General features: G+C 36.9%; 1 protein-coding gene across 1 annotated transcript in view; it reads right to left on the bottom strand.

Moving 5' to 3' along the window:
* Positions 1–1,429: 1,429 nt before the first annotated feature.
* The window catches only part of PLXDC2 (plexin domain containing 2), a 400,818-nt gene continuing 374,903 nt past the window's right edge, over positions 1,430–27,344 (bottom strand). Inside the window, exon 14 of the mRNA XM_057731187.1 lies at positions 1,430–4,957. Coding sequence (XP_057587170.1) covers positions 4,841–4,957 — 117 coding nt within the window. The 3' untranslated portion in view covers positions 1,430–4,840. The remainder of the gene's footprint in view (positions 4,958–27,344) is intronic.

The raw sequence follows: 27,344 nt of genomic DNA, 5'->3' as shown, positions 1-27,344 counted from the left end.
AATGAAATAAAGGCAGAACAATTTTAAACTGCACAAGATAGTACTGCTAACTTAGATGCCCACAGGTAGGGGTGAAGGAAAAGACTCTGAAATAGCCAGAACTTGAAATCACTGGTTGTTATAAAGTGCTAAGACAGCCACATGATGGAGGAAGATTGGGCCAATGTTCTCTATTATAGGACAGAGCAGAGAGTCAGTACAGCAAATAAAATTTGCTTTTAGGTAGAATGTATCTTCTAAGCTGCTTGGTTGGCCTTAAATGCTGAGGAAGGGGTGTAGGCAAAGGGAATTGGAACAAAAATTACCAGTCAGGAGTTTTAAGTTCAAGAGCCAGTTCTGACGCTGGGAAAATTAATACTGTATCTCCCCAGGCCTTAAGTCTTCTGATCTGTAAATGAAGAGGTTGGATTAGATGACCTCCCGTGATTCTGGCATATAGATGCTGATGCCAAAAGCTGGAGGCTGGGAAAGAAGAAGCAAGAACAATCTTTGGGAATTAATAAAACACATTGTAATAAAATATCTAAAAACTGCCAGAAGAAATACAAAGCAAAATAACATTTCACAGGAGGAAGAAGTCTTAACCATAGCATCTATTTTTCACTCTTCATTAAATATTAATTTTTTATCATGAAAGTGTCTTGAATCAAGGCATGGGTTCCAGCAAAACTTTTCTTATTGCCCTGGGCTATAGGCACTAAGGGCATTATCAAATTTATAGTCCCTCAGAATGAGAAAATAACATGACAATTTTTTTGTCAAAACTAATAAATCCTACTAATCTGAGAATAAATATTATCTGCATATTAGCAAAATTTAAATTTATTTTATTCTTTTCATATAGTTTGCATTTGCAAATTTTTACATTTACAGTTAAGTTCCATGTGTTTTTATATTTTAATGTGACAGCCCCTTACATTTGTGTTACAGGGATAAAGCAAATATTTGAAATTACTTGCTCGAGGTACTTTTTTCTAAAGAGAAGCCTGCTGGTCAGCTCCTGGACTGCCCTTTGTTGTGAGGAGTAAACTGGGGAATCAGAAGCAACTAGAGCAGCTCGGTGACTCTGCACAATAAAGAACTGATTCAGATGAAGGACGCACACAAGGGACTTTGTCGTGGGATGGAAGGGATGGTGGAGACCAGTGTCATGCAGAGGAAATATTAAGAGGAAATACTAATACCGGAAAAAAAGGAATTGAAGCAATTCCGCTGTGTGGTTTGAGTGGATTCTCCTTTGGCATTTTCTCAAGAACTGTACTGATTTGATTGTCTTTGAATGCTTTTACGATTGATGGACTTTTTTCCCTCAGAATACAAATTTTGCTGGTACTGGACCCATAGGTGTGCTTTATGTGGGTTATGTTGACATAAGGTTTTTAAAGTCTATACATTTAGTCATTCTGCATAATAATAATCTTGCAAGGAAGACAGGACAGAGATATTTTTATTTTCCAAACTTGAAAATTGAGACTCATGGCAGTTAAAGTGATTTTCCCAAGATAACATAGTTGAGACTCAAAGCTGTGTTAGCTGGGATTCTTTTCATTACCCTATGCTGTCTCTCTGAGAGCAAAACACTTAGATAGGCCCAGGAATGATCAAATCTACTTTTTCTCCTCCTCCTTTTCTTCAAGGGGAGAGTGTAAAAGGAAAGACCTCTACAGCAGTGTTAGTAGAATTTTCTGCAAGGACAGGAATGTGCTGTGCTGTCCAATATGGTAGCCAGGAGCCACATGTGACTACTGGGTGCTTGAAGTATGGCTAGCGTGACTGAAGGACTGAATTTTTATTTTTATTTAATTTTAATTCATTTAAATTGCTACACTTGGCTAGTGGGTATAATATTGGACAGCACATTCTAGAAGCTCCCTGTGAGAGAGATTAGCAACTGCCCTAGGTATCTCAAACTAAAATAATAATTGGCGGTAAGTTGTACTTTATTATTTATCTTTAGTTTTCTATTTGTTAGTAAATCTTGAAGTCCAAAACTTTCATAACAAACCAACACTGTGGTCAGTGCCACCTGGTTGGCTTCAGATATTCTTCTTGACTTTTAATACCTTTACCTTTTCACTAAATGCTTTTACAAACAATTCAGATGAAATAACTAACTTCCTCAATAGCACCACTTATCTATTTTTCCAGAACTTTGTATGTGTTCCTTTGCTATTCTTAATTTGTAAAATTATTTTTATTCTCTATGTTCATAGTATATTAAGTAATGTACAGATGCACCCTTTCTGAGATACATAATATATGTAAAGTCCCAAGCATCAGAGTCCATTCTGAATTTCCATAAACTTTGTGTATGTCTGCTCTTCCTTCTCAGTAAATGGGCACCAAGAACAAACCAGAGGTACAGAGTAGAATGAAAGTTTCATGAGAAAAAAAAAGGGATTCAGCCAGCCTTTCTCCTTGCCACTAAAAGATTCATAAACAACAGAAATGTCTTACCACTTTTAACTCCTGGGTTGGCTGGGAAGTTTTCCCACACCTCAGCAGCCTTTTTACTTCTGACGAATTTTCCCTACTACTGGGTGCTCTAGTTTACTGAACAATTCAGAGAGTTTTATGTTATTTTACAGAATTGTCAATGTTTTTGAATCGAAAATGGAAGATGAGCTTCGAAAGGAATAAAGATAACATCACTACTTCAAAGAATTGCAAGAGGTGTTGGATATATATATATATATGCAAGATTTATATAACTCTCAATCATCCCCTACTGGAAGCCACACCTAACACAAAAGCAAGTGAAAGAAGCATCATCTTATCCTAGAAGGAATCGTCTACGTGTTCCTTATGTCTTTGCAGAATACCCGTTGCACCAGTTACATTGGCAAGTCATTTGGTTATTGCTAACTGACCAAACCTACTCCACAAGAAATAAGTTGGGTTATTTCCTATAAACTGAACATAGCTATAGCAGAGAGATTGTCATCACATCCTTCAATCACCTTGCTTGTCAATTTTTTTTTTTTTGCAATTATTATCTAAGCAGGTTAGGAAAAAATTATCACCCTCATCAGGTACTTAAAAATAGAAAGGAAAATATACTTGATGGAAAACGGCACAAGTTTACATCAGACACTTGTAATGATAAAATATGATACTCTGTTGGTGGACTGATGCCATTTGGTGTAGACACGTGCACAGATGCTAAGTCGGTAGTCAAGTGCTGCTTACGAGACATCTCTGCTTCTTGATACCTGAATCTGCAAATGTTGGACATGGTACCCTACAAGACCAACAGCTTCTTGGCACAAGATGTAAGTTTCATGGGTCGAGATGTGGATGAAATTGTACACACAGTACCTGAATTTAAACTTTAGGAGCTCAGTACATATATTAACCACTTTCCTCCTCCAGGGATGCCTTTCCTGGCTTCGCTTATGGGGAGGTTTCAAAATCTGGACTGTGATTACGGGGCAAATGACAGACCCATCTAAGGAGCTTTTTGCATCTGCTTTATTTTGCCAAGGAGGGAAGGGGCTGATATGAACGGGAGAGTGGCTCAAATAGGCAGGAAAGTGATCGGCGCTGCAACCAATTGAACCACTTCTGCTAAGTGACATAAAAATATTCTAATATTAAGGATTATTTTACAACTCTATGGAAGTATGCAGTAATGCATCTTGCATTTGTTTTGTCTTGATGACAAAATGCACTCTGAGTCACAAGAGCCTGCCTTGTGTTAGTTATAAACAAAAATATATTTATATATATATTTATGTAACTACTATGTGCTTTAAAGAAAATGACTGTATGATTCAGCAGGGTTCTTTCGTTCTTTTTGTCGCCAGGGATGTGCCGCCTGGAACGGCTTCTTAGATAGGAATGAAATGGGCCTTTCAGACTGAAACGGCAGGAAGTAAAAAACAAAACCAAGAACCCCATATGTTTAGAATCCCTTAACATTTTTGCTTCAAAAACGGTTAAGGAACTCTTCATATTGTTTCCTTTTGCTTCCTTCAGCCAAGAGCAACTGTGGCTTCATAGGACTTCCCAGTTGGGAGATGGGGGCAATGCTTCTTAAAACAAATCGGAGGTTTTATTCTGAGGCAGGGGAACCAGAAGCTGCCTCTGCCCTCCCTCCTTCCTCACACTCAGCTAAGAGGCTGCGATCCTGTCACTGCGCATAGAGAGGGCACCCGGGACAAGGAAGAGGGAGGCAGAGTCGGAACCTCCAGGACAGATAAAAGATTCAACCTGTAAAGGGATGAACTTGTTGGAACAGGTAGGTCTAGACCAGAAAAACAAAATCCTTTAGCCACGTGTCTGGTGAAAAGACAGAAAATCTCTTATTTTGTGTTTTTTTCCTCCTGCATCAGCTACTTTTCTCAGCAAACTGGAAATAGTCATCATTGCTCTTCTGAGTGAATGGGTTCAGGCTTCAGAAGACAGTTAAAAGAGAAAATATTTGAACTAAAGGTGTAGATCCCTCGTGAACTAAAGCTTTATTTTTTTTTTCTCGATCCCTTTGCAACCCTGCACCTTAAGCCAACAGCACTGTAATCTTGTTATATTTCTGATAAGTCCACAGGAGATGTGCTGAGTGAGCTACAGAGGGCATTCCACTAGGGAGTTCTGTGTTCAGTGGTAATTGGTATCCTCGATAAGTTTTAGGGTTTTTTGTTTGTTTGTTTGTTTTACCCCTTCTGGGCTGGGCTTGTCCAGAAATCTCATCTCCTTCTGGCTACAGCAGCTTAGGGCTCCTGTGTGTGTGTGTGTGTGTGTGTGTGTGTGTGTGTGTGTGTGTGTGTGTCTTAAAGGTATAGGCAAATTTTTAGTCTTAACACCTGTAAGCCAGCACTGGTGCTGTTCTGTCCTAGAAATTTTAGCACTGCTCTGATACAATAAAACCTTCTTTCTCTCCGACTGGTTCAACTTCAGCATAGGCAGGATGGCCCGAACCTCTTCGAAACTTCATCGCTGGCCATCTGCTTGGGCGTCTCTGAAACAGAAAATGTTTTAGATAAACTTCTGAATTAAATTTAGTAACATTAAATGATCGCATTACTGCCACAGCTGGAACTATACATGCTCAAGGCACTCCGCTTGCCTCTCCCTTATGACACTACCAACACCTCTCAGGTGACAGTCTCTCGGTAATACCTGCCACCTTAGGATTGAAAGCTTCTCAAAGGCATGGTTTATGCCTTATGTATGTTTATGTCTACAAGACTCCATAAGTTGTTCAACAATAACTAAGCAAAAATGAACAGTCATCAAAAACAAGTCTTCTTAATATACAGCCACTGACACCTTTTCTCTAGAAGTTAATGATATCACTTCATTTCATTTATTAATTCACTCAAGAACGTAAGGCCATAAAATTCTGCAATCTTTTAGTTTTTGTTTTGTTTTCAGTTCTTAGAAGTGTGCTTCAAATTTGGTGCTGGACTTCCTAGCAACCCCCCCCCAAACAAACAAAAAAACCCCAAAATAAAACAAAACAAAAACTAAAAGATCACTCACATTAATATCTTAAAATTCTTCCCATGGATGATTTTTTTGTGTTTGAAAATTAACAGATGTTGTGCCCTGAAAACTGAACCTAATATCGGAGGGTGCAGACAGCCTTAAACCTGTGTAAATAATTGCGCACATAGACACTGGTCCTAAAATACAGGTTATTTGTATTGACACGTCTCCCCAGCACTGTGTCCATCACACAAACCTTCTGTGATCTACAAACAGAAGTGCTGAAGTGAATTATTAAATTACAGCAGCAGAAGACACTAAAAGGCATTTCGTGGCCCCAGTGCACTAAAAACTATTACTCCATTTATCAGAGTGCTTGCAATTTTGGAGTAGATAAAACAATAAATATTAAATAAAGGAAGTTCATTTCTACCTAAAGGATTTTAATGTGAAAAATGTTAAATATCAGTGTAGATATACTGGCATTTGGCAGCTTTCTAGAATTGCCAGCTACATTCCACTGTCATGATTAACGGCTGTAAAAGAGTTTTCACATCAGGTAGGAATGAGTATTAGCTCTACCTTCTGGAAAAGCACCAATCACGGTAATTGCATCCTGCCTACTAATAATATTATGTATTGTCTATATAACATTATGTGGTCAGAATGTTTTATATTTATTAGCTGATTAAGTTCCAAGAAGTAAGTGAAACTGAATTATCTTCATTTTCCAAAAGAAGAAGGTAAAATTGGGAGGGCTAAATAGTAAAATAGTGTGTCTTTTTTGGAACTAAAAATGGTCATGAATGGAAGTACACTACGCGTTTCTAGGGAGCTGGACCCTGTAATTTATGGTCACTCCTGTTTGCGGGAAAACGCCAATATGCTCGCTCTTTATAACCCCCACTCTGATTTCAGTTACTTCACAAGTGGGCTTCTTAGGGCACACAGCTGTCCTCGTCTCTCTCTGAGTCAAGCAGCACCACAAAGTCTGTTCTGAAGCTCCACCTTCTAAGGCCCACCTGGCCTGTGGGTCTAGCAGGCACGTACAGCCCTGTGAAGCAGCACTAATTTACAACTCAGCACATAAAGACACTGTGTTAAAAGTGACCATTAAAAAGGAGTGCAGATCATCATCAGGAAGTCAAGAGAGAGCAGGTGCTGTGGAGGGGGGGATGGAAAGGCAGTCCTTAGACACTGCAGGTGGGAGTGTAGATTAGTCCACCCACTACGAAAACAATACAGAAGTTCCTCAAAAAATTAAAACTAGATGATCCAGCAATTCCACTTCTGGTATACACCCAAAAGAAATGAAAACAGGGGTTTGACGAGATAGATGCACTCCCATGTTTATTGTAGCATTATTCACAATAGCTAAGATATGGAAACAGCCCAAATGTCCATCAATGGATGAATGGATAAAAAAAGACGTGGTATACATACACGATGGGATAGTATTCTGCCATGAGAAAGGAGGACATCCTGACATGACAACCTTGAGCACATTATGCTAAATAAGTCCGACAGAGAAAGACAAGTACTGTATGATATCACTTATGTGTGGAATCTAAAAAATGTCAAACCTAAAAAAAACCCAAACAGTCAAATGGTGTTTATCAGGGGATGGGGGATGGGAAGATAAGACTGACTGTATTTAAGGGCATATGCTCATAATGAGTATTAAATAATATGTACTATAAGTATGTAATGCCATAAATCTCATTACAACAGCAACCATATTACAATATATAAATATATCAAAGTAACACGCTGTACACCTTAAATCTACACGTCACATTTATCCAATAAAACAATAAAAAGGAGCATCCTTGATGAGAATGTTGGTGATGATGCTTGCAAAGTTATACTAAGCTCTTCACTGTATTTCATGCAGTTAGTAGGTGATTTACATACACGATCTCATTTAATGTGCACAACTCAGTCATTTACCTTTTGCACAAACCTAAAAAGCCAGCAAACGGCAGATCCAAGATTTAAAATGACGTCTGCCTCCTTCCGAAGCTAATTCTCCCCACTGTAAACATTAGTTCTTAAAATTCAGTAGTTTGTGTATAACTCATCTGAAATTTGTGAACATGGCTTTATTTTTATTTCAATCTTAAACTATAACATTACCAACAACTTCAGTATTCTGTTAATAAGTCAGAATTACTAAGTTAATAATTCTCTATCTTAGGTGAAAAGATTGCAGGATTACTGACAATGTTTATCGGATCTTTGCGAACTCATCACAGAGGTTCTCAAAATTGAAAGTACAAAAATGTTGGATCGTGAAGCTTCCTTTTAACACAGTACAAACTTATTTTCTGAATTAACTGCATATCCTTAAAGAAAATTTCTTCTGATTTACCACTACTCATTGTAGAAAAAAAAATACCCCAACAAGATTTAAAATCACTAGAGATCCTACCACCCACACATAACTTGGTTCAACTATCAGTGTACATCAATTACATGCATTTCTAGAAACATTAAATCACTGCAAATACTGTTTTATGAACTCCTTTATTTTCAATTAAGAGCACAAAAAAAGTATGAACTATCCCTCTTCAAAATTAAGTGTCTGTAGCACATTACTTATAACTCAGTATGATTTATATAGTCAATTTGATTTTGAGATTTTTTTCCCCAGATTTTTTGATAATATAAATAATGTTACAGTGAAAACTTTTGCTGCTAACCTGATGGGAATACCTCTGATTAGTTCCTTTTATAAACTCTCAGAAGTGAAATTATTGGGCCAAAGAGAATACACAAATTATTTACTAAAAACACCTGAAATGTCTAACATGGTGCTAGATGCCGTGTTGAAGGACACATGACCAAAGAAAAGCATGAAACACGGTTTCCATATGGGAGATAAAAACCACTTCAGGGTAAAGGGATACATTGGGGTAAGATCTAATACAGGTTTCAAATAAGCATTCTAAAGATGAACAAAATAGGTATAATTCAACTGCAAAATTATTCAAGACTATTTTATTTGTGCAAAACTGAAAAATTTATATTAACTCTCACAGTTTTTGACCAGATGAAAAGAGAGGGCATTTCCCATAATAATATGTTAAAATTTACAATGAAATCTAATAAATATCATGCAACTGGGGTTTTAAACATTTGGCCTAATCTTACATTCTTTTACAATTCCTTGATATCTCAATTTCAGCCCTAAAAATGCCAGAGAGTAATAACTTTACTAACATTCTGCTTCCTTTCTAGAATGCTTTCACATATCACAAATCAATTGTAAGATCTTAAATAAATAACTTGATTTCTCTGGGCCTTTGTTTCCTTATCTGTAAAACTATATCTGAGGATTTGTCCTCTAAAATCATAGGATCCTTATGTCTGCTTGCCTGAGATAACTGACTTGAAAATTGGAGAGGAAAAAAAAATTATTTAAAAACTCCTCTAGGTCATGGTTCTTCTGATCATTGTCCCTCCTGCTTTCCTCCACTTTTAGGATCCCTAAATTTAAAGGAAATGTATATAAATTAGTCCTAACTGAAGGTGTTTTCCTAGGTCAATCTGCAGTTGTTCAGAGATGTCCCTAAAAATGAAAAAAGGGGGCAGTTCTGAACTTTCATGGAATGACTGAATGCTTAGTTCTCACAGAACAATCTTGAAGGTTGGTGCTACAATACGAGGCATCTATCCAGTGGATGATGGGGCTCTGGAGACCTAGGCATCATGCCCGTCTCTGCCATGAAGCATCACAGACAGGTCACAACCCAGCATCTAATACTTCTTTCTTGAGGCTTAGACAAGTCCAAATCTGTGTTCTTTTTAGAATGACTAATTCAAATTGTTACAGAAACTGATGGGGGCCACAGGGTCACTTGCTAACAGAGCAGGATGTATGCTGAAAATTGAAAAATTCAAACCAGACTGTACTGTTAATTCATTACAGAGATTCAGGATGTCATGCCTTAACACACGACGGGGCGTAATGTGTGGGGGATCTCTAATTTCGTTTCTGATAATTATTTATGCCATGAATCACATTCAGAAGTAAATGTTCACACTGATGTGTTGGCACTGGGGTGGGCTGTGCAAGCAAGTATCCTCCTTAATTACTCTTTCAGAACTATTAACTGAACAGGCATCCAGATCTGTCTCAATGGTCTGTGGCAATATAACAAGCGGAAATATCCACAAACAAACCTGCAGGGTACCCTCCGTTAGCAGTGTACACAAAACTGCAGCTGGAGACCAGTCTTCACGCTCAGAGCGCAAAGCAGGCAGTGCTTCTTATGGGCTTGATGAACCCTTGAAAGGCAGTTACTAGGCGTGAGTGTGAAAGACAAGGGGCTAATTTTGAAATTCAAGGCCCAGCTAGCAGACACCTGTGGTGCTTGATGCGCTTGACAAGCAGCTGTTCTGAGATTTCTAGTATTTGGTGTTTTCTTCAGAAAACAGTGGCAAGTGGACAGAGGCTGGGATCCGGAGGCAGGGACAGCACCTGGGTCCTGTCACTTCCTAGCACAGGACTCAGGCACAGTCATGTGTTTTGTTACTTAGTTTCCCCATTTGGAAAATGAAATGAATGAGATGATTGTTTTTTTCAAGATTTTCTTTCCTTTTTAATTAAAAACCAATGGAGCCGTAGACCCTTTGTTCCAATGAAATGTTACCTGGAAGCCCGGACAGGGTCACTCTCAGTACAGGTGTCTCTTCACTGTGATGGAGGGACGCCTGCTGACACACTCCCTGAGCCTTGCGGGGGCCTACGGATCCCAGACTTTCTACAGCATGTTTTTGGAAACTACAGAACGAAATCTGCCTTTCTCACACTTGCATATGAACCACAAGGGATCGTGTTAAAATGTAGATTCTGAGTCAGCAGGTCTGGGGTGAGGCCCGGGACGCTGCGTTTGTAACACGGTCCCGGGAGATGCTGCTGGTCCACAGCGCACTTGGAATGGAAGGGTAACGATGCTCTATGGTCTCTGCAGTCAGGAGCATACTTTATGGGGGGTGAAGGGGAAGCCGGGACGAAGTGAGAGGGTAGCACTGACATATAGACACCACCAAATGTAAAACACATAGCTAGTGGGAACCTGCTGCATAACACAGGGAGATCAACTCAGTGATGGGTGATGACTTAGAGGGCTGGGGTAGGGAGGGTGGGAAGGAGTCGTGGGAGGGAGGGGATATGGGGATATATGTATAAATACAGTTGATTCACTTTGTTGAACAGCAGAAACTGGCACAACAGTGTAAAGCAATTATATTCCAGTAAAGAGCTTGGAAAAAGAAAAAGTGGGTGGAGGAAAAAATATTGAACTTTGACTTTTCTTTGGTCTCCGAGGGTGGATCTTCTTGGAAACTGATGTGTTTATACAACTGGGCCAACCTTTCCATGTTTAGCTTTGATCACGTTTGACTGTCTGGAGGAAGGGAATCTTTTCTCTTTTTCATACTTCTAAGTACAAATTATTCTCTAAATCTTATTTTGTGTTGAATATTATTTCAACAAAAGTTACATTCAGTTATAAACCTGGGTTGCCAGATTTAGCAAATAAATCTATGGGACTCCCGTTAAATTTGAATGGCAGATAAACAGTGAGTAATTTTTTAGAACTACACTTTCTGGGACATACTTATACTAAAAAAATCACTCATTGTTTATTTGAAATTCACGTTTATCTAAGTGTGGTATATTAGACTTGGCAGCCTTATCCGCAGGAAAACACAATATAATGGCTCTGGGCCCTGGCCAGTCAAACCTGCAATCTAATTAAAACAAATGACTCCTGTTTGTCGCTGTGCCTCTTCGCTTCATGAATTGGAGGTCACTTTTTTCTTAAAAAGAGTAACTCAAATGGATTTGTCTATCTTCTGGTGTGGCCAAGAACTCCAAGCAATAATTCTTGTGGGAAGCAAAGTCTAAGTGTTTTTTGGTTTTTCTTTTTCTTTTGTTAATAATTTTTATTGGAGTATAGTTGACTTACAGTGTCGTGTTAGTTTCAGGTGTACAGCAAAGTGAGTCAGTTTGTACAGTCAAAGTGAGTACATATACAGATATCCACTCTTTTTTAGATTCTTTTCCTTATGGGCCATTACAGAGTATTGAGTTCCCTGTGCTATACAGTAGGTCCTTATTAGTTATCTATTTTATATGTAGTAGTGTTTATATGTCAAGCCCAGTCTTCCAATTTATCCCTCCCCCCGCCCAACCCCACCTTACACCCTGGTAGCCTTAAATTTGTTTTCTACGTCTGTGACTCTATTTCTGGGTGTTTTTTTATTTTATTTTTTTTAACACGTTCTCTACTCTTCCTACTTTAGTTGCTTTTCCTCATGCGGAAGTTGTTTTACTGTCTTGTAGTTGCCTCTTTTCCAACAAAATTATGACTTGCTGATGGTCTGTTGCCTTCATTCTAGAACTGTGCTATGGATCATCCTGAAGAATTAGTTGATAAAACCAGAGTTAGTACATGCCCACGATGAACGTTGTCCCAAAGCATGTGAAGAACATCTATTTACTCGGAATAACAAAATCACCATATTACTCACATGATTTTCCAAAGGCTAAAATATTCTTAAAGGGGGAGGGATAGATTGGGAATTTGGGATTGACAGGTACACACTGCTATAGTTAAACTAGATAACCAGCAAGGACCTACTGTTTAGCACAGGGAGCTCTGCTCAATATTCTGCAATGACCTAAATGGGAAAATAATTTGAAAAAGAATAGAGACATATATATGTTTAACGGAATCACTTTGCTGTTCACCTGAAACTAACACAACATTATCAATCAACTATACTTTAGTATAAAATAAAAATTAAAAAAATAAAATGAAAATTAAGCAGTTCTCTTTTGGCTGCTAAATTATGTATACATTCTTTAATATGAGAAGAAAGATCTTCCAATCACACATTTTAAACACCTAATGTCCATTATTATTTTTTTTTCATAGCCCAGTGGATTTTGGATGTGACTAAATATAACATCGCCTGGGGAGATTAAAAAAAAAGTACTGAAGTCAAAGCCTACCTTGGCCCAGGCAGGTAGATTTTTTTTTTTTTTTTTTTTTTTTAATTCTTTGGGTCAGTCAGATGCACAGTGAGGGTTGAAATCTAATTTTGTTAAAAACTTTTGCTGATCTAGGGTCTAAAGAGTTGATTCGGTCACTACTGAGCTTTACTAACATAGTATATGTGTAAACTTCAACTCAGCACAGTTTTCTTACTTTCCTTTTAGTGAATATTGTCTTCTGTACTACATGAACGTTAACACAGAGGACTTGCAGTTACACACTTGGCCCCTGACAGCAGACTCAGCTGTATACATTCATATGGAGAATAAATGAATTCTTTTGAATCATGACTCCGTAAAAATCTGGAGTTCTTTCCATGTGTATATCCCATGCTTTCCCACTCTGAGCCTCTGCCCGTGTTTCTCCCCTAACCTGGAATGCCACTTCATCACTTTCACTAATACAAACACTATCCATTTCACAGTATTTCTGAGAAAGCTTCCTGGATTCCTACGTACAGATTAGAAGCTACTTTTCATTCTCCTGTGTTATCTCAGACATTTCCTGATATTTTAGCTACATCTCTTGTCACATTTCAGCACACACTGTAGTTGTTTATGTGGTTGCATACATGTACTATGTGTATCTGTCCTTGGGGTCAAAGTCATATCTATTCAACTCTGAAATAGCCATGGCAGTGGCGTACTGAAGATATTTGACATCTGGTAGTAGATTCTTTTTGTAACATCTGCTTCCTCTGCAATACAACATTATTTTCAGTCATAATCAGAAAAGGAAATGAATAATAATAAAGGCCAGAAAAGAAGCAGACAGTGAAAACCTTCCTGTTTTGAACTTTATGGATATAATCATACTAGCAAAAAACATTACAAATAAAAAAAAAACAAATATTAGTATACAAAAGAAGGAAAATAGAATAACAAATGTATTTTTGAAGAAAGGGGGAAAAGACAGATGAGGGAGTATTGCCCAATGAGTGAGCACCAGGTTCAGAGAATGCCTTGCACTTTGCAGTAATAGAATTGAAGTGACCCGAGTTCCTTTTCTTTGTCTTCACAACCATAGTGCTATCGTTCTTTATTTTGAATCTGTTGTTTTAACACAGATGCGTGCAGTACTATGTGGGTTGGAGGCCCTCTGATCCTGAACACGTACAGAGGACTCCAGATTCTTATGAAGTCATGATTCAAAAGAATTCATTTATTCTCTAAATGAATGCATGCAGCTGAGTCTGCTGTCAGGGGCCAAGCGTGTAATTGGGAGTTCTCTGAATTAATGTGCATGTAGAAGTCAGTATTCACTAAAGGAAAAGTAAGAAAACTGTGCTGAGTTGAAGTTTACATATATATTATATTAGTAAAGCTCAGTAGTGACTGAATCAACTCTTCTGACTTTAGATCAGCAAAAGTTTTTAACACAATTTAGAATTTCAGGCACACAGTGATAATAAAAATCTCACATTTTTTTAGTCAGTTCTATTGTCATCATACCATTCTCTGTAGATAATGCAGCCCCTTGCGACCTGCATGTGGGGCAGATTGCTCTCAAAGCCCTGCCCTTGGTTCCACCTTGATCTACCATGTCTAGCAAAGTGTGATGCACAAGGAGACTCGTGAGTGTTCGCATTGACTTGCATGGATCTTCTTCTACAGTTTATGCCCCAAGAGAGATGCAGCATCCTGAGTCTTTTTTCCTCCTTTGACTTCAACCCATTATTGGACATTCTGTTGCCCCAAATAAGAATGACTGGTTGGTAGTGACCAGCAGTGCATTCATGTGGGTATAACTGGATTCAATCAGCCAATAAAATTGCTATTTAAGCACCTATATGTAAAACACAACTCTAAACTCAAGGCATTTAAAGTATATTAAGGGAAAATAAGGTATTTGCATACAAAAGCTTGAATACACTTGAAGCTAAAAACGCACAGGCGAGATTTGATTCTTCAGTATAAAGTCAAGGATGTGCTAAAAACATTTGAAAGTAAATTTCATGAGTTTGGAGGAAAGAGGGCTTTTGGATTTGAGTCATCGGAGATGGTTTCATGAGGAGATTGAACAAGAAGACAAAAGGACAGAATGAAACTCTGAGTGCAGCCTGGAGGCTAATTGCTAGACTCATTCCAGGTCTTTAGAAAACCTCAGCCACTGCTTTTGTGTGCTTTGTTTTTTCCCTTCTACTTTATCCCCTCCAGCAACTTTAATAACTTCAACATTTTCTTCCTCAGGATTCCTCCTGGATCATTGTGAAAATATCCACTTCCATCTCATCTGCACTGCCCATTCTACTTCATCTTGAAACAGCCACCTCCAAGGCCTGGCCATCTCAGGGAACCGCACTGCCTCTAATTCCTTTAGATTCATTTCTCTCACCCTTATCCTAAATCCTCATCTTCTACATTTTCCTCTTCCAGACCCTAAGCAGCCACAATTACTGCAGAAAAAAGTCACATATTCAGGTTAACCCAGCCCCAAAGAATTGAGGCAGGAGGTATATGGGCCCCAGGCTGAGAAGATGGAGTTCATCCCCTGTGGACAGAAACTCCACAACAGCAGGGTAATTGGAGAGGCTGAGCCCTGCCCAGATAAAAGATAAGAGATCACATATTTCTCATTCTCGAGGTCAAGGAGACCTTCCCAACTATAAAGTCCCTTGGAGGTCAAAGGGGAGTAATGTCAATCTACTCATAGGTCTCTTTGCTAGACTCCATCTTGGCTAAGAGATTTGCGCACACACATGGGAGGATCCTGAGATACAAAATACAGACTCAGAATCAGGCAAATCAAAATGATTGGCCAAAGGAATCCCAGAAGATATGCCCCATGTAAGTGATTTCAAACCTCCACGAGGGCATGCCTCTCTCTCTGAGTCCACCCATGTGTCTACCCACACACACTCTCTTCCTCCTAATAAACACTTTACTTGTTTCACTACTTTCCATCTTTGTGGGAATTCTTTTCTGCAAAACCAAAGGGCCAGGGCCTTGTCACTGACCGTTGGTCTAGTGGCTGGGATTCAGGGCTCCCACTGCCACGGCCAGACCTCAATCTTTGACCGGGAACCGAAACCCTGCTTCAAGCCGCTGCAGGCTGAGGCCACCCGAGATCAGAATCACACTCTTTCAATGGTGAACTCAGTGATTAGTTCACTCTTCTCTTGTTAAATCCTTATGACACACCCAAACTCCATCCAATCCCAATCCGTGCTGTCTTCTCTCCATCTTGTATTTACTGAGATGAGGCCACTGAGAAGATGCTAACCTTTCCCCTCTCTCTTCACTAAAGCCGTTATATCTACTCATCCTTTCTTCTTATCTGAAATAAAATGACAGTCTTCCTCCCTTGCACAGTTAATTGCATTTCCTACTCAGTCTTATCTCTACTCCATCCCCTCCTCCTTCCCAGCTCCTTAAAAAAAAACCCTTTCATTTGTTCTTTACATTATGCCTACACTCAACATCAGAAAAGCAAAAAAACCCAAAAAACCATCTTTATTTGATGTTTCTTTTTTTGTAGCCTTATTACCAGATCTCTCTTGAATGTCTGACTGACTCCACTGCCTTCACATTACACAACCATTTTTACCCCCTTAAATCTGATGTTCGCTCCTTCCCTTGAAACTGCTTCCTCACAGGTGACAAATAACCTCTTTGTCAAGTTAGTACCTTTTTTCTCTTCTAAATCTTTGGCATCTCTAGAGCCCTTTATACTGCTGCCTACTCTTCATTTTTGATACCTTCCCTTTTGCTCATTCTCTGTGATGGTATATTCTCTTGCATCTTGGTTTTTTTTTTTTTTTTTACCTTTTACACTTGTCTCCTTTCCTGGTTTATAAATGCTAAATGTTAACATGTCCTTAGATAGGCACAAGCTCTCTGAGCTCTCTTCCTGTAGCATTCTTTATTCTCTTGGGGTTCAATTCTCACTATCATAACTTGCATATTTTCTCACCTGACTGCTTTATCTTAATCCATTCCTTTTCTTCAGTTGCTTTTTTGAAGAGACCCAACTGTGATTTGACCAACAACTCAAACCAAACATGCTTATAATCCACTCCCATCACTTTCTTTCCTAAACTAAATTTGTCTTCAGACATTTCTAATTCTGCGGCTAGAAAATTTAATTTCCCTGTGTCTCAGGCTTTGTACATTGGCATTATCTTTGCTTCTTTCTTCTTCATTCCACACAGTCAATGCAGAGAATCAGGATACTGTCCCCAGCTTTGCCACGAATTAGCTACAGGAGTTTTACAAAATGCTTAATTTCTTGGACTCTCAGTTACCTTCTCTGTAAAACATGGATACAACAATGCCTACATTACGGACCTCATTGAGGATCAAAGATAATAAATTGAAAGCACCTTTAGACACCAGTTTTAAGCAAACGAAAATGGCTAAATTCTATGTTCTGCCTTCAAGTGGCTCCTGGATTAGCCCCATTCCACTCCTTCTATTAACACCCTAATTCAGCGTGCAGCTCTCACCTCACATGTGAACTACTGAGACAGCCTTCTAGCTCTCCTTTGAGGGGCCTTTCTCTCTTTTTCAGCTGTCTCCAGCCTCCCTCCCCAACACCATTTTCAATTCCTACTTCTTTATTACATCATTGATGCTTATCGCCCATAGAACGAAGCCCACATTTTGTAGTTAGTTCTTCAAAGCCTATCACATGTAACCTCCATTCACATTAAAGCTACTCCCAGTACTTGTCTGTAGATATCACTGCATGGCTGAATAAATCAATCCACCTTGCCCTTTCTTGATTTAATGGTTTTGTAAAATCTGAACATACTGCTTCTTCCACGTGAACGTCATCTCCCCTTCCTCTTTGCTTAGGCACAGCCTGGCACTCTTTCAAGACTCTGCTCAAAGACTATCTCTTAAATGAAATTTCCCCTGATTAAATTAATCTCCCTCTCTTTCATAAGAATTTTGTAGTACTCGCCTGTACTGTTCAGCATTGAAGATACTGTTGATGTTCCTTGTATTCTTATTACATTCCTATGTGGCTATTAGGGCTTTAAAGTTTTTATGTTCTTTAATTCCACCTATATAAGCTGGCAAATATGATTATACACAGGATGATCATATGCTATATAGCCACATTAGGACACTTAGAGAGTGAATGGGAGAACAACAACTATATCAGACAACAGACATAACTGGGATATATGTTTCCCCTAGTTACACTTCTGCAATGTTAAGAACATCCACCAGATTGCATTTCCCAAACAGGAGCTTCAGTTTTGATTGATTTTCCATGATACGAGCTGAGAAGATTCCAGTCTTCTTTAGCATGAACTCATATTATGTTGATAATGCGACTGGCAGTATCTCTTGATTTTTTGAACCACACTGCCAAGAGTGGTTGTTGTCTACGAAAACAGAGTAATAATTTGCTATTAGACAGGCAGTTTACTCTGAGGAGAAGTAATCTGCTGTGAGTGTGAAAACAGGCCAGCTCACTGGTGCCCAGTGACTTGGTTAAAAGACGAGATAATGCTGCTCCGCTCATAAATGTTCTAATAAAAGTCGAATGTGAGCTAGTGCTGCTCTGTACAACAGCAGGGCTGACTGTGGAAGCCAAGAGGCTGTGCTCATAAAGTAACTTGCATCTGGAGCATCATTGTGCTTCTCAGTGAGGTCAGAGAAAAGTGGCGAGTTAAACTCTAATTAGCTGTGACCTCAGGAATGGTAAATGGTGAGCTATTTCCTGCCCTAAAGGGATTGCATACTTTAATCCACATTTAATCACAAGATTAGGAAACAACCCAATTGAATGGTTTATGGCATCAAATCCAAGGCAAGCAGTGTTTGATGATTTAGAATAATGTTTATCGGGCTTCCTAGGTGGCGCAGTGGTTAAGAACTCGCCTGACAATGCAGAGGTCATGGGTTCGATCCCAGCTCCAGGAAGATCCCACATGCCACGGGGCAACTAAGCCCGTGTGCCAAAAAAAAATAATAAAATAAAAATAAATAAATAAATAGAATAGTGTTTATCAATCAAACCAGGACAAAAATAGGTCTATAATACTCGACTGGTATTTCACAACATGTGTTTAATTTATATATGTTTAAATAACATTAAAAGGTTTAGAAAAAATTTAAAAAGCAGATAGCAAACTACCTATTTAAGGTGCTATAGAAAAACAGATATATATAACCGTATATCTTTTTTAAATTTGAGAAACTCAATCTATTTATTTTGGAATTTTGGACACATACTATCTCTTCTCACTCAATTCAGAAATTGAAATAAAAAGTAATTATGATCCTATCCATAAAAAATTGAGTCACTGTGTTGTACCACTGAAATTACTATAATAATGTACATCAACTATACTTCAATAAAAAAACCAAAAAGTAATTATAATCCCGAGAAGGGGAACAATATAGCATTAGCATTGCAGAAAAATAAATGTTAAGGAATATCTGCTGTACAAGATCAATTGAAGAGATATTACAGATGCATTTATAACTGTTTTCATACAATAACTGACTAATATCAGTATTTAATCATTCCTTACTTAGAGCCTCCAGTGATGTTCATTACTATTCTTTACTAAGATTCATGTAATTTCTGCAGTAGCGTAGTTGAAAGTGCAAGACATTCATCCTGTGATAAAGAAGTAATGATAACCATTCGAATGATATTATGTGAGCCAGGAATTAACTCCAACATTCACAGTGTTTTCAAAATGAAAGAAAGAAATAAAAAAATCAAGATGTCTGAGATAGACCAATTAGAACCTATAAAAATGACTCTTTTTATTGCACAATCAGTGGTATTATACCCAGGGGTTGAGAACATGGTTTGTGAATTATTTAGATCACTCTAAATCACTTTTTCCCTCCCTCTTATCATTTGGGTAACTCACCAACATTCACATAAGAAAGGACTGTGTAGGTATGGGAAATAAATGAACCCCTCTGATAAATAGAAGAAGGTAGGAATGGGGGAAAGACGAATACCTCCAATAAATTTTAGTATTTATATAATTTTTGGCTAAAACTCATGACCATCTTTTAAAAAATAGTGCTTTTAACACAATGCTGATGAAGGCAGTTGGGAGTCAGCAAATTTGGTCTTAATTCCTGGCTGGATTACATAGAGACGTTAAGGAATTGACCGAAAGTCACAAAGTTAGTAAATTAATACCTAGAATTTATGCAAGGTCTGTCCTCTTTGCACTGCACTCTTTCTACCGCATTTAACTGGTTCCTGCTTCTGTTACTGTCAAACACTAAGGCCTCAGGCAAATCACTTCCCATCTGTCATCCACGTTCTCATGTATAAAGTGAAAAAATGGACAAACACTGGTTCTCTACTTACTATGAGCCTACAACCTCCAGTTAGCCTTATACCTGATGAATATGTGCCAATAATTTTTTAAAGGGCAATACTTTAAAATCATTAATTTTTAAAACATTAATTTTATGCATTTAAAACACACAGTGAAGGATGCGACTTAAATTTTCCAATAAGATTAGCATTAAAAATGTCTTAATACATGGTCTTAAAACATCAGTGTTGCAAATTCAAGAGTTATTTATATTTCCAAGCATACAAATGTTTACTCAGGGAAGTGAAGTCTAATTTCTGTTTAGGTGAGACGTGATGCAAAAGTTATGAACCACTGCATCTGATTTTTGCTTAAATTTCCTGCTGTCTTCAACATTCTCTTATTCCATGATTCTGTTTATTGAAGTTCTATTTGGATTATTTTAGATGAGACTATTTATTCAGCAAATGTTTACTAAGTGTTGTGCTTGTCCTGGGCATAAAAACAATCAATGAGACAGATGTGCTGTCGCCTGGGGCTACTATGTGGTTATTAAAGTTCACCAAGAAGTAAAACAAAATAATACAATGAGGGAAGTCTTCCTGGTTTTGTTTTAAAGACAGTCTCTTGAAAGAAGTGATCACTCAGTTCCACCTATTAACTAGAGTTAATAGAAAATAATTCCAAATCTCATAACCTCTGGTTACTTATTTGTCCCACTGAAATATCATAAATCATTTCATTTAAAAAATAGGTATATACTGTTTTTCCAATTACACTAAATATATTCTGCTAAATAGATTTTACAGTTGGTAAATAAAAGTTTAAATCCAAAAACATGACAATTATTTAGTTTTTTTAAATATATTTTACTTTTCCTCCTCTGTATTCTTGTAATTTTTATAGACAATATATTTCTTGTATAACTTTGTTATTACAGTTTTTTTCTCCAATAATTTCATTTCTTTTACATTTGGATTTGTCACTATGAATATATTTATCTCCTCGGTTTTCTTTTGACTTGACTTTGTTCAACATCTTCAGTGGTTTTTAGTCCATCTGGTTCCTTTTTTATATAGTTGTCTGTCTAAACAAATTCTAATGCAGTTACGTTGTTTGTCAAAACATACCTAGCCCAGTGATTTTCCCTGATTTTTCATTATCTTAATGATTTTATTATGTGGCTTTACATCCACTAGATCATAACTATTTTCTCTATCAATAACCCTTTTTAAAATTTTTTCAATGGCTTAATAAGTTGAAGTTTATTTCTTGTTCACATAATTGTCCAAGACAAGTGTTCCTACAGGCAGGCAACTTCCTTCTGTGCGTGGATCAGGTTTTTTTCCATCTTGGATTCTCTAGTCCCTTGGAATTGTTTATCCAATGGGTGGAAGAGGAGGTAAGGTGTGTAAAAGACACATCCAATTCTGAAAGCCTTGACTTAAAAGTGGCACACATCACTTACTGTTGGTGATCAGTAGTCACATGGCCACCCTCAGATACCAGAGAATCTGGGAAAGGTAATCTTAAGTCACGCAATTACTCACCAGTCACATATCTCTACTGTGGAACTGGGAACATGAATTATGCTGAATGGTCAGCCAACTGTGCTATTCAAATTTACCTCTTTTTAATGGTTTATAGGAGGCCCAGAGACTTACAAATATAAAACACTTAATACAGTATATGCCAGATCAAGACCAATAATAAATAATATATTACTACTTGTAACATTATTATTTTAACACACAATGAATGGGAGATTAGAATGTGCATATATAAATTATGCACATAATCATGAATGTACATAATATCTAATTATTGTATAAACTGAAACATGCATGTATACATTAGCAGTTGCATTTGTTTTTTAAATAAAAGTATATATGACATGGAATATTATATTAGTTGTAAACTTAGCAATTGCATTTAAAAATATAAATGGAGTAACATATAGAAAAAAATATTGTGAACATTTTCTAAACAATTCCAAAACGTTTGTTGCCAGGTGAAGGAAGTTGAAACATGAGATGTATATTACAGCTATAGTCACCTTCAGATGCACAAAGGACAGTCATATGGGGAAAGTGTACACAAGTTTCTGAGTGGTGCCAACTGAGTCCACAAGGTCTTGTTTGATATCTCTTTTGTCATTCTGTTTATTTGAAGCTCTTCTCTAATAGATATCTCAGGAAAAGCTCATGAAAACAACACTGCCAGAACTCTTGTATGTTAATAATAGTTTACTGTACCCTTTATACTTGAAAGTTAGTTTTGCTGGATAGAAAACCTTGGCTTACATTTCCTTTCCTTTAATTAACCTTTTATTTCTCCTAGGTCATGAAGAATTGTGTTTATTTGCTCTTCTCTTATTCTAGTTTTTTCCTTATTTCCAAAATTATTTTTTTTATTTCTTTTAGTTTAATGCCAATTTGAGTTGTTTTTTAATATTATGCATTATTTTCTTAATGCTTTTTAGTTAGTTTTGAATTAGCACTTTAGAGTTTTCATTAGATTTTTAAAGGCATGTCTTTCTGATATGCTTTCACTGTCTTTAGGGATATATTGGGTTGGCTAAAAAGTTCATTCAGGTTTTTCGTAAGATGAACTTTTTGGCCAACCCCATAATTCTTCTTTTTATTCTCTTTAAATTATAATATCTTTGCAGGGATTTCACCTCCATATTTTTTCTTCTGCTTATTTTTATTTTATGCACATTTAGTTTCTCTGAACTTTCAGAAAGAGGACTGGTTGAAGTAACATCAATAGTTTCAGAGTTCCCTCCTATGTTGTTTTTCGATAGTATTAAAAACATATGATGGCTTGCTCTCTGATATTTCCTGACTTTGTTTCCCTGCATAACTTCAAAAGAACCTCCCCTGCCCCTTTGCTTTTAAAATCTCTGCTGTCTTTATCCTACTCAATTCTGGATCCACTCCCAGGGTTTTTTCCTAGTGTGGGCACTATCACGGAAGATGGCCTGGCGGGTCAACTTTGAGAATTCATCAGAACAACCCCTCTAGTTCCTTCAGAAATTTATACGTAGTTCCCACGCGTTCACCTGCAACTGCGGTTGGCACTTGCCCTTCCCACTTCTTGCTGCTGTTCTCACATTAGCCTGCTGTATTTTCTAGTCAACGGCCTATTCCCTATTTTGTGGTTCTCCTGTTTTCATGCCTGTTGGACACCTTGTTGCTACCTTTTGCTCTCTCACACAGACACTGACAATGTTCAGGTCTCGTGGATATTGGTGACTTGTTATTATCTGCTGTATTTGAGGGTTCCTATTTATATTTTGGGCATAAGTTGTCAGCGGGTTTTGTTGTAAATGTCCATAAGGTTTTGATTTTGACATCCAGTTGTTCTGTCTGTTTTTATCTGGATATTTTGGAAGACAAAACATTTATGCTGCTACCACCGCTAGCAACTTCCTAGAAACTTCCATTAGTACTATCTTTTGACATTTAAAGGGCTTTTTTTGCATTTACTGCTAAATCACATCACTTATTACTATAAAGTCATTCACCAAATTGATTTGAATGAAAATATCACTGAGAATAATTTAATCTTATACCAACTTTTCATTGAAAAATAAAAACAGGTACTTGTTCTACTATGTGCTGAGATGAATGACTATATATATACTTATTCATATATGTATATTCATTCATATATATATATACATGTATATATATGTATGTATTAGGCTCATAAAGCCAGGAAGGCAAGGCAGGCATTTCTTTCTCCTTACTACTTGGAGGTCAGTAAGAAATAATGATATATTTTCTTAAGTGGAGATTCATGGAAGGAAAGATAACTAAGTAGTTGCAACTCTCCTCTTAGCTTCTCCTTATCAAGATTGGGGATCTATACTCTATTTTATGTCAGGGAAACAATTTGTACCTGCCTGGAATGTGACTCAGCTGCATCATTTATTGCACATGGGAGTTTCAATGTGAATGAAATCTGTGTTTTCTATAGTCAAGAGAAGGGTGAGAAGAAAAAAGTACTCTGCCCATTAACAATGATTATAATATGAAGCTATTAATGATTGCAGATTTACATAAAATAGGAATGGGAAAAATGCCAACTTAAATTTCAGAAAACATTTTTTTGAATGAGAATATTAAAAAATTCCTTAAGGCTTCTTTGCAGTATGAGGGAAGGAAACAGAGTAGCAGAAGTGATTTTAAGTGGCTGGAGCTCACATGTTATACCCAAAGCTCTCAGAACAGTCTAAATCTTAGGAGAAAGGAAGAAAAAGATGGAGATAGAAAGAAGACCACGGAAGAGTTTATTCTTAAGTGGAAAGTGCCAAGTATGCTTTGCTTCTCCTACCTATTTAAAGAAATCATACATATTTAATCATCAACTTCACCTTTTGGTAAAACTTAAATTCATTCCCTGAGAGAACTATGGGAGGAAGCGAAACAGCACTTTGTATCTCTGGCTTTATGTTACTTTATTCTATTTAAAGTAACCCTTACTGGGAAAGGTTTGTTTAAGGAACTTTATACCAGTTGTTACTTTCCTGATAAATTCCTTTGTTTTTATGCAGACCTTTAACCAAAGACAAACAGAAGCCTTGCCTGTTCCCTAGCAACATGAACATGAAATCTACCAACTTCCTTAAAAGGTGAAGAGTTCGTGGGTCCCCTCAGAGTATTACCTCATAACTAATTATATTCTCTGGATAGGAGAACTATAGTCTTCCTTGAAGTCTTGTTGCATGGGCATGAAGTTTTACTTTTTCACTTTGGGTTACGCAAAAAAGAAGATATCTTCAAAAACTGTGAGCATGCACAATCATGCCTTTTAGTTTATTTTGCCATTTTTGTATTCTTCTGAAACATATACGACTTCGTGGGTGGAGGGGGCACCAGAATATTCAAGGCTTGCAGGGACAGAATGAACCTGAAATTCAGCCTAGTGCATACACATATGTAATGCTTAAATACGCTCTATGAAGTCCTGAATAAGGGGCCTTACTGAACGCTTAAGGACTTTGCTGATGAAGAGCTCATCACACCGGAGCCTCTGAATGCCATCTCTGGGTATCTCTGATTATTAGAAAGTCTACATTTAGCCCATATTCGTATTTTCATAGCTTCTCCCCAGAGGTCCTTGTGACCATCCCTCAGGTCCATCCAGAAGAAGTCAGATCGCTTGTTCACTGCACAGCCCATCAACAGTGTTGGGAGCTACCACGCTCCTCCTTTTAGACGTATCTCTGCTAGAGCTTCTCCCTTCATTCACATTCCAGGCATGAGTCAGAAGTCCACAGCATTCGTAATCATTCTTCCCTAAACACTTTGTAGATTGGCCACGTTCCTCCATAGTATGGGGTGCACTTACCACTTTGGGTGAGATGCCTTCCTACTCTTCATGTAACATACGATAGATTTAAAAACTGACAGCCATATATTATTAATTACAAATTTTGAGATTACTGTTCACTAAAATTCAATGTTCTTTATCCTCACACTACATCAAACTTTCTCCACATTGAACCTGTACATATTCAAGATGCAGGTCCAATTACCAGCTACTGAATTACAGATATTTCAAGGTCAAAGGCAAGAAAAACTTGAAAAACTAACATATGTGACATAACTTTAGATAGAAAACAAAACCCCCTCATTTATAGTTAAAAGATTATCCCTTACTACAATCCTAGAACTTTACATTGCACTGAGATTTAGAATAATTACCACAAATTTATTTTCTTTTTATAGAAGAAAAAGTTTTCTCCTTTTAACAGAACAATTATCATTTCTCCTTTTAAAGACTTTGCCAAGGATAACACTGGTCCCACAGTCAGTGTTCACAAAAATTTTTTTGAACAGATGAATGGCTGTCTCATTAAATATAAATATTGTAATTAGCTGAAAGTAGAAACAAAACTAATAATTCTGACTCTGTTCCCTTACTATATGATGTAAGAAAAGTTGTTTTAATTTTGAATTGAAAATTATTTTGTTTATATTAAGAAAGTTTTCATAAAGGCATCACCTCAAGAAAATAGAGCAAAATAATCTTAATTCACTTGCAAATTAAAAGTACTTTGGCTAATCAAGTCTAATGGAATTACAAGAGCATGATTACTTTTACCATTTAAAATACATTTCTTTATATTTCTGATCTCTAGATTCCGAATTTTGAATCTTCTAAACTCAAATTTTAAAATTTCAATTTTCTTGCAATCACAAATAATTCTAGTATTATTTATAAACCGAAGCATGTCATGACAATCAAATTATTTAGCTTAGTTGTTCTGTATTTCTGTCAGAAAAAAATTATACTATGTGGAATTGGTGGAAAAATAATCTATAATTGAATAAATTTATTATTGCAATGCAATAATTATTGCTAAAATTAAAGTTTCTATCCTCTGTCTCCACAAATAGACAGACTTGAGTATTTATTTTAACAAAAAAATTACCAAAGTCACAAGGAAGAAATTACTCAACAGTTAGTACTGTAAGTAGAGCAATCGTCTTTTAAAGAGGTTGCAGAAAGAAAAGACTGGAATACCTAAAACATATATCATATACTTAAAATGACATAATCCAGGTTTACAGACACCCAAGTGGACTGTAGCTCTGTGGGTTTTTATTTATTTTTTTATTCGATTCTTTCACCTTTTAAGGGCTTCCCTGTGGAGATTTTATGTACATGTATAAAATACATATACATATATAAATATATATGATATAAATATAATATGAATACATATAAAATTTATTTTATGGCTTTATGCACCATTAAAAATAATAAGTTAAGGAAAGATAATTAAAAAGAAATTAGAGCGGAGAACTCAGTGAAATACTAAATATTTTATTCACTATTTTTAATAATTCTTCCTGATGAAGGGAAAAAAATATTTCATTAAATTAGAAACACTATTATAGTTTTAGGAATTTAAATTAAAACATGTTGTTCAGAAGAGTAAATTAAAGATGATACCTATAAAAGAAATCTTATTTTGGTAACTGCATAAATAAGGGAATCACCATAAACTTTAATGTCTCAAAAACATTCAGTGATGCACATGAATAAGATTCCATCATCTTAGAACAGATATACAAAGTGTCTTTTAAAAAAATGCAAACCATTTCCACCTTTCTCCCCCTATATATTGCTATATTTCTGGAAAGCTGCCATCTAATAAAACAGCTTCTTTAAAGAGGGTGTCTAACCATTTCAGCTAGGTTTTGCCTAATCTTTCCTTCTTCGTAGCAGTTCATCAAAAGTGAATGCCATCTTTTGCCTCCTCTAAGAAATAAAAATAAATATTTTGTTTCAATGGATCATTTTTTCCTGGAGTTTTCTTTAAGAGTGAAATAAGACTAAGGAATGCCTTAAGGGCAAAACTCAGTTATGAAAAAAACATGTGACTTCAAGATAAAAAAGGATTCGTGGGTCTATGAAACAAATTCTCTATTTACTACATAGGTTAGTCAGCGGATCATGTCTTCCTGCCTTCCAAGTGCCATTCATTAAGCAGCTGCAAAGCAAGATGCCAAACTGTGAGTAAACACTTTTTTCTCCCCAGCAGCAGCCTCTGCATCCTTGCTTGGCTCCCTTCCTGGCAGCACTAC

The sequence above is a fragment of the Hippopotamus amphibius genome, chromosome 4, assembly GCF_030028045.1.
Source record: "Hippopotamus amphibius kiboko isolate mHipAmp2 chromosome 4, mHipAmp2.hap2, whole genome shotgun sequence".
Lineage (NCBI taxonomy): Eukaryota > Metazoa > Chordata > Mammalia > Artiodactyla > Hippopotamidae > Hippopotamus > Hippopotamus amphibius.
Note: the sequence above shows the minus strand (reverse complement) of the source record. Positions and strands in the feature narration are given on the sequence as shown.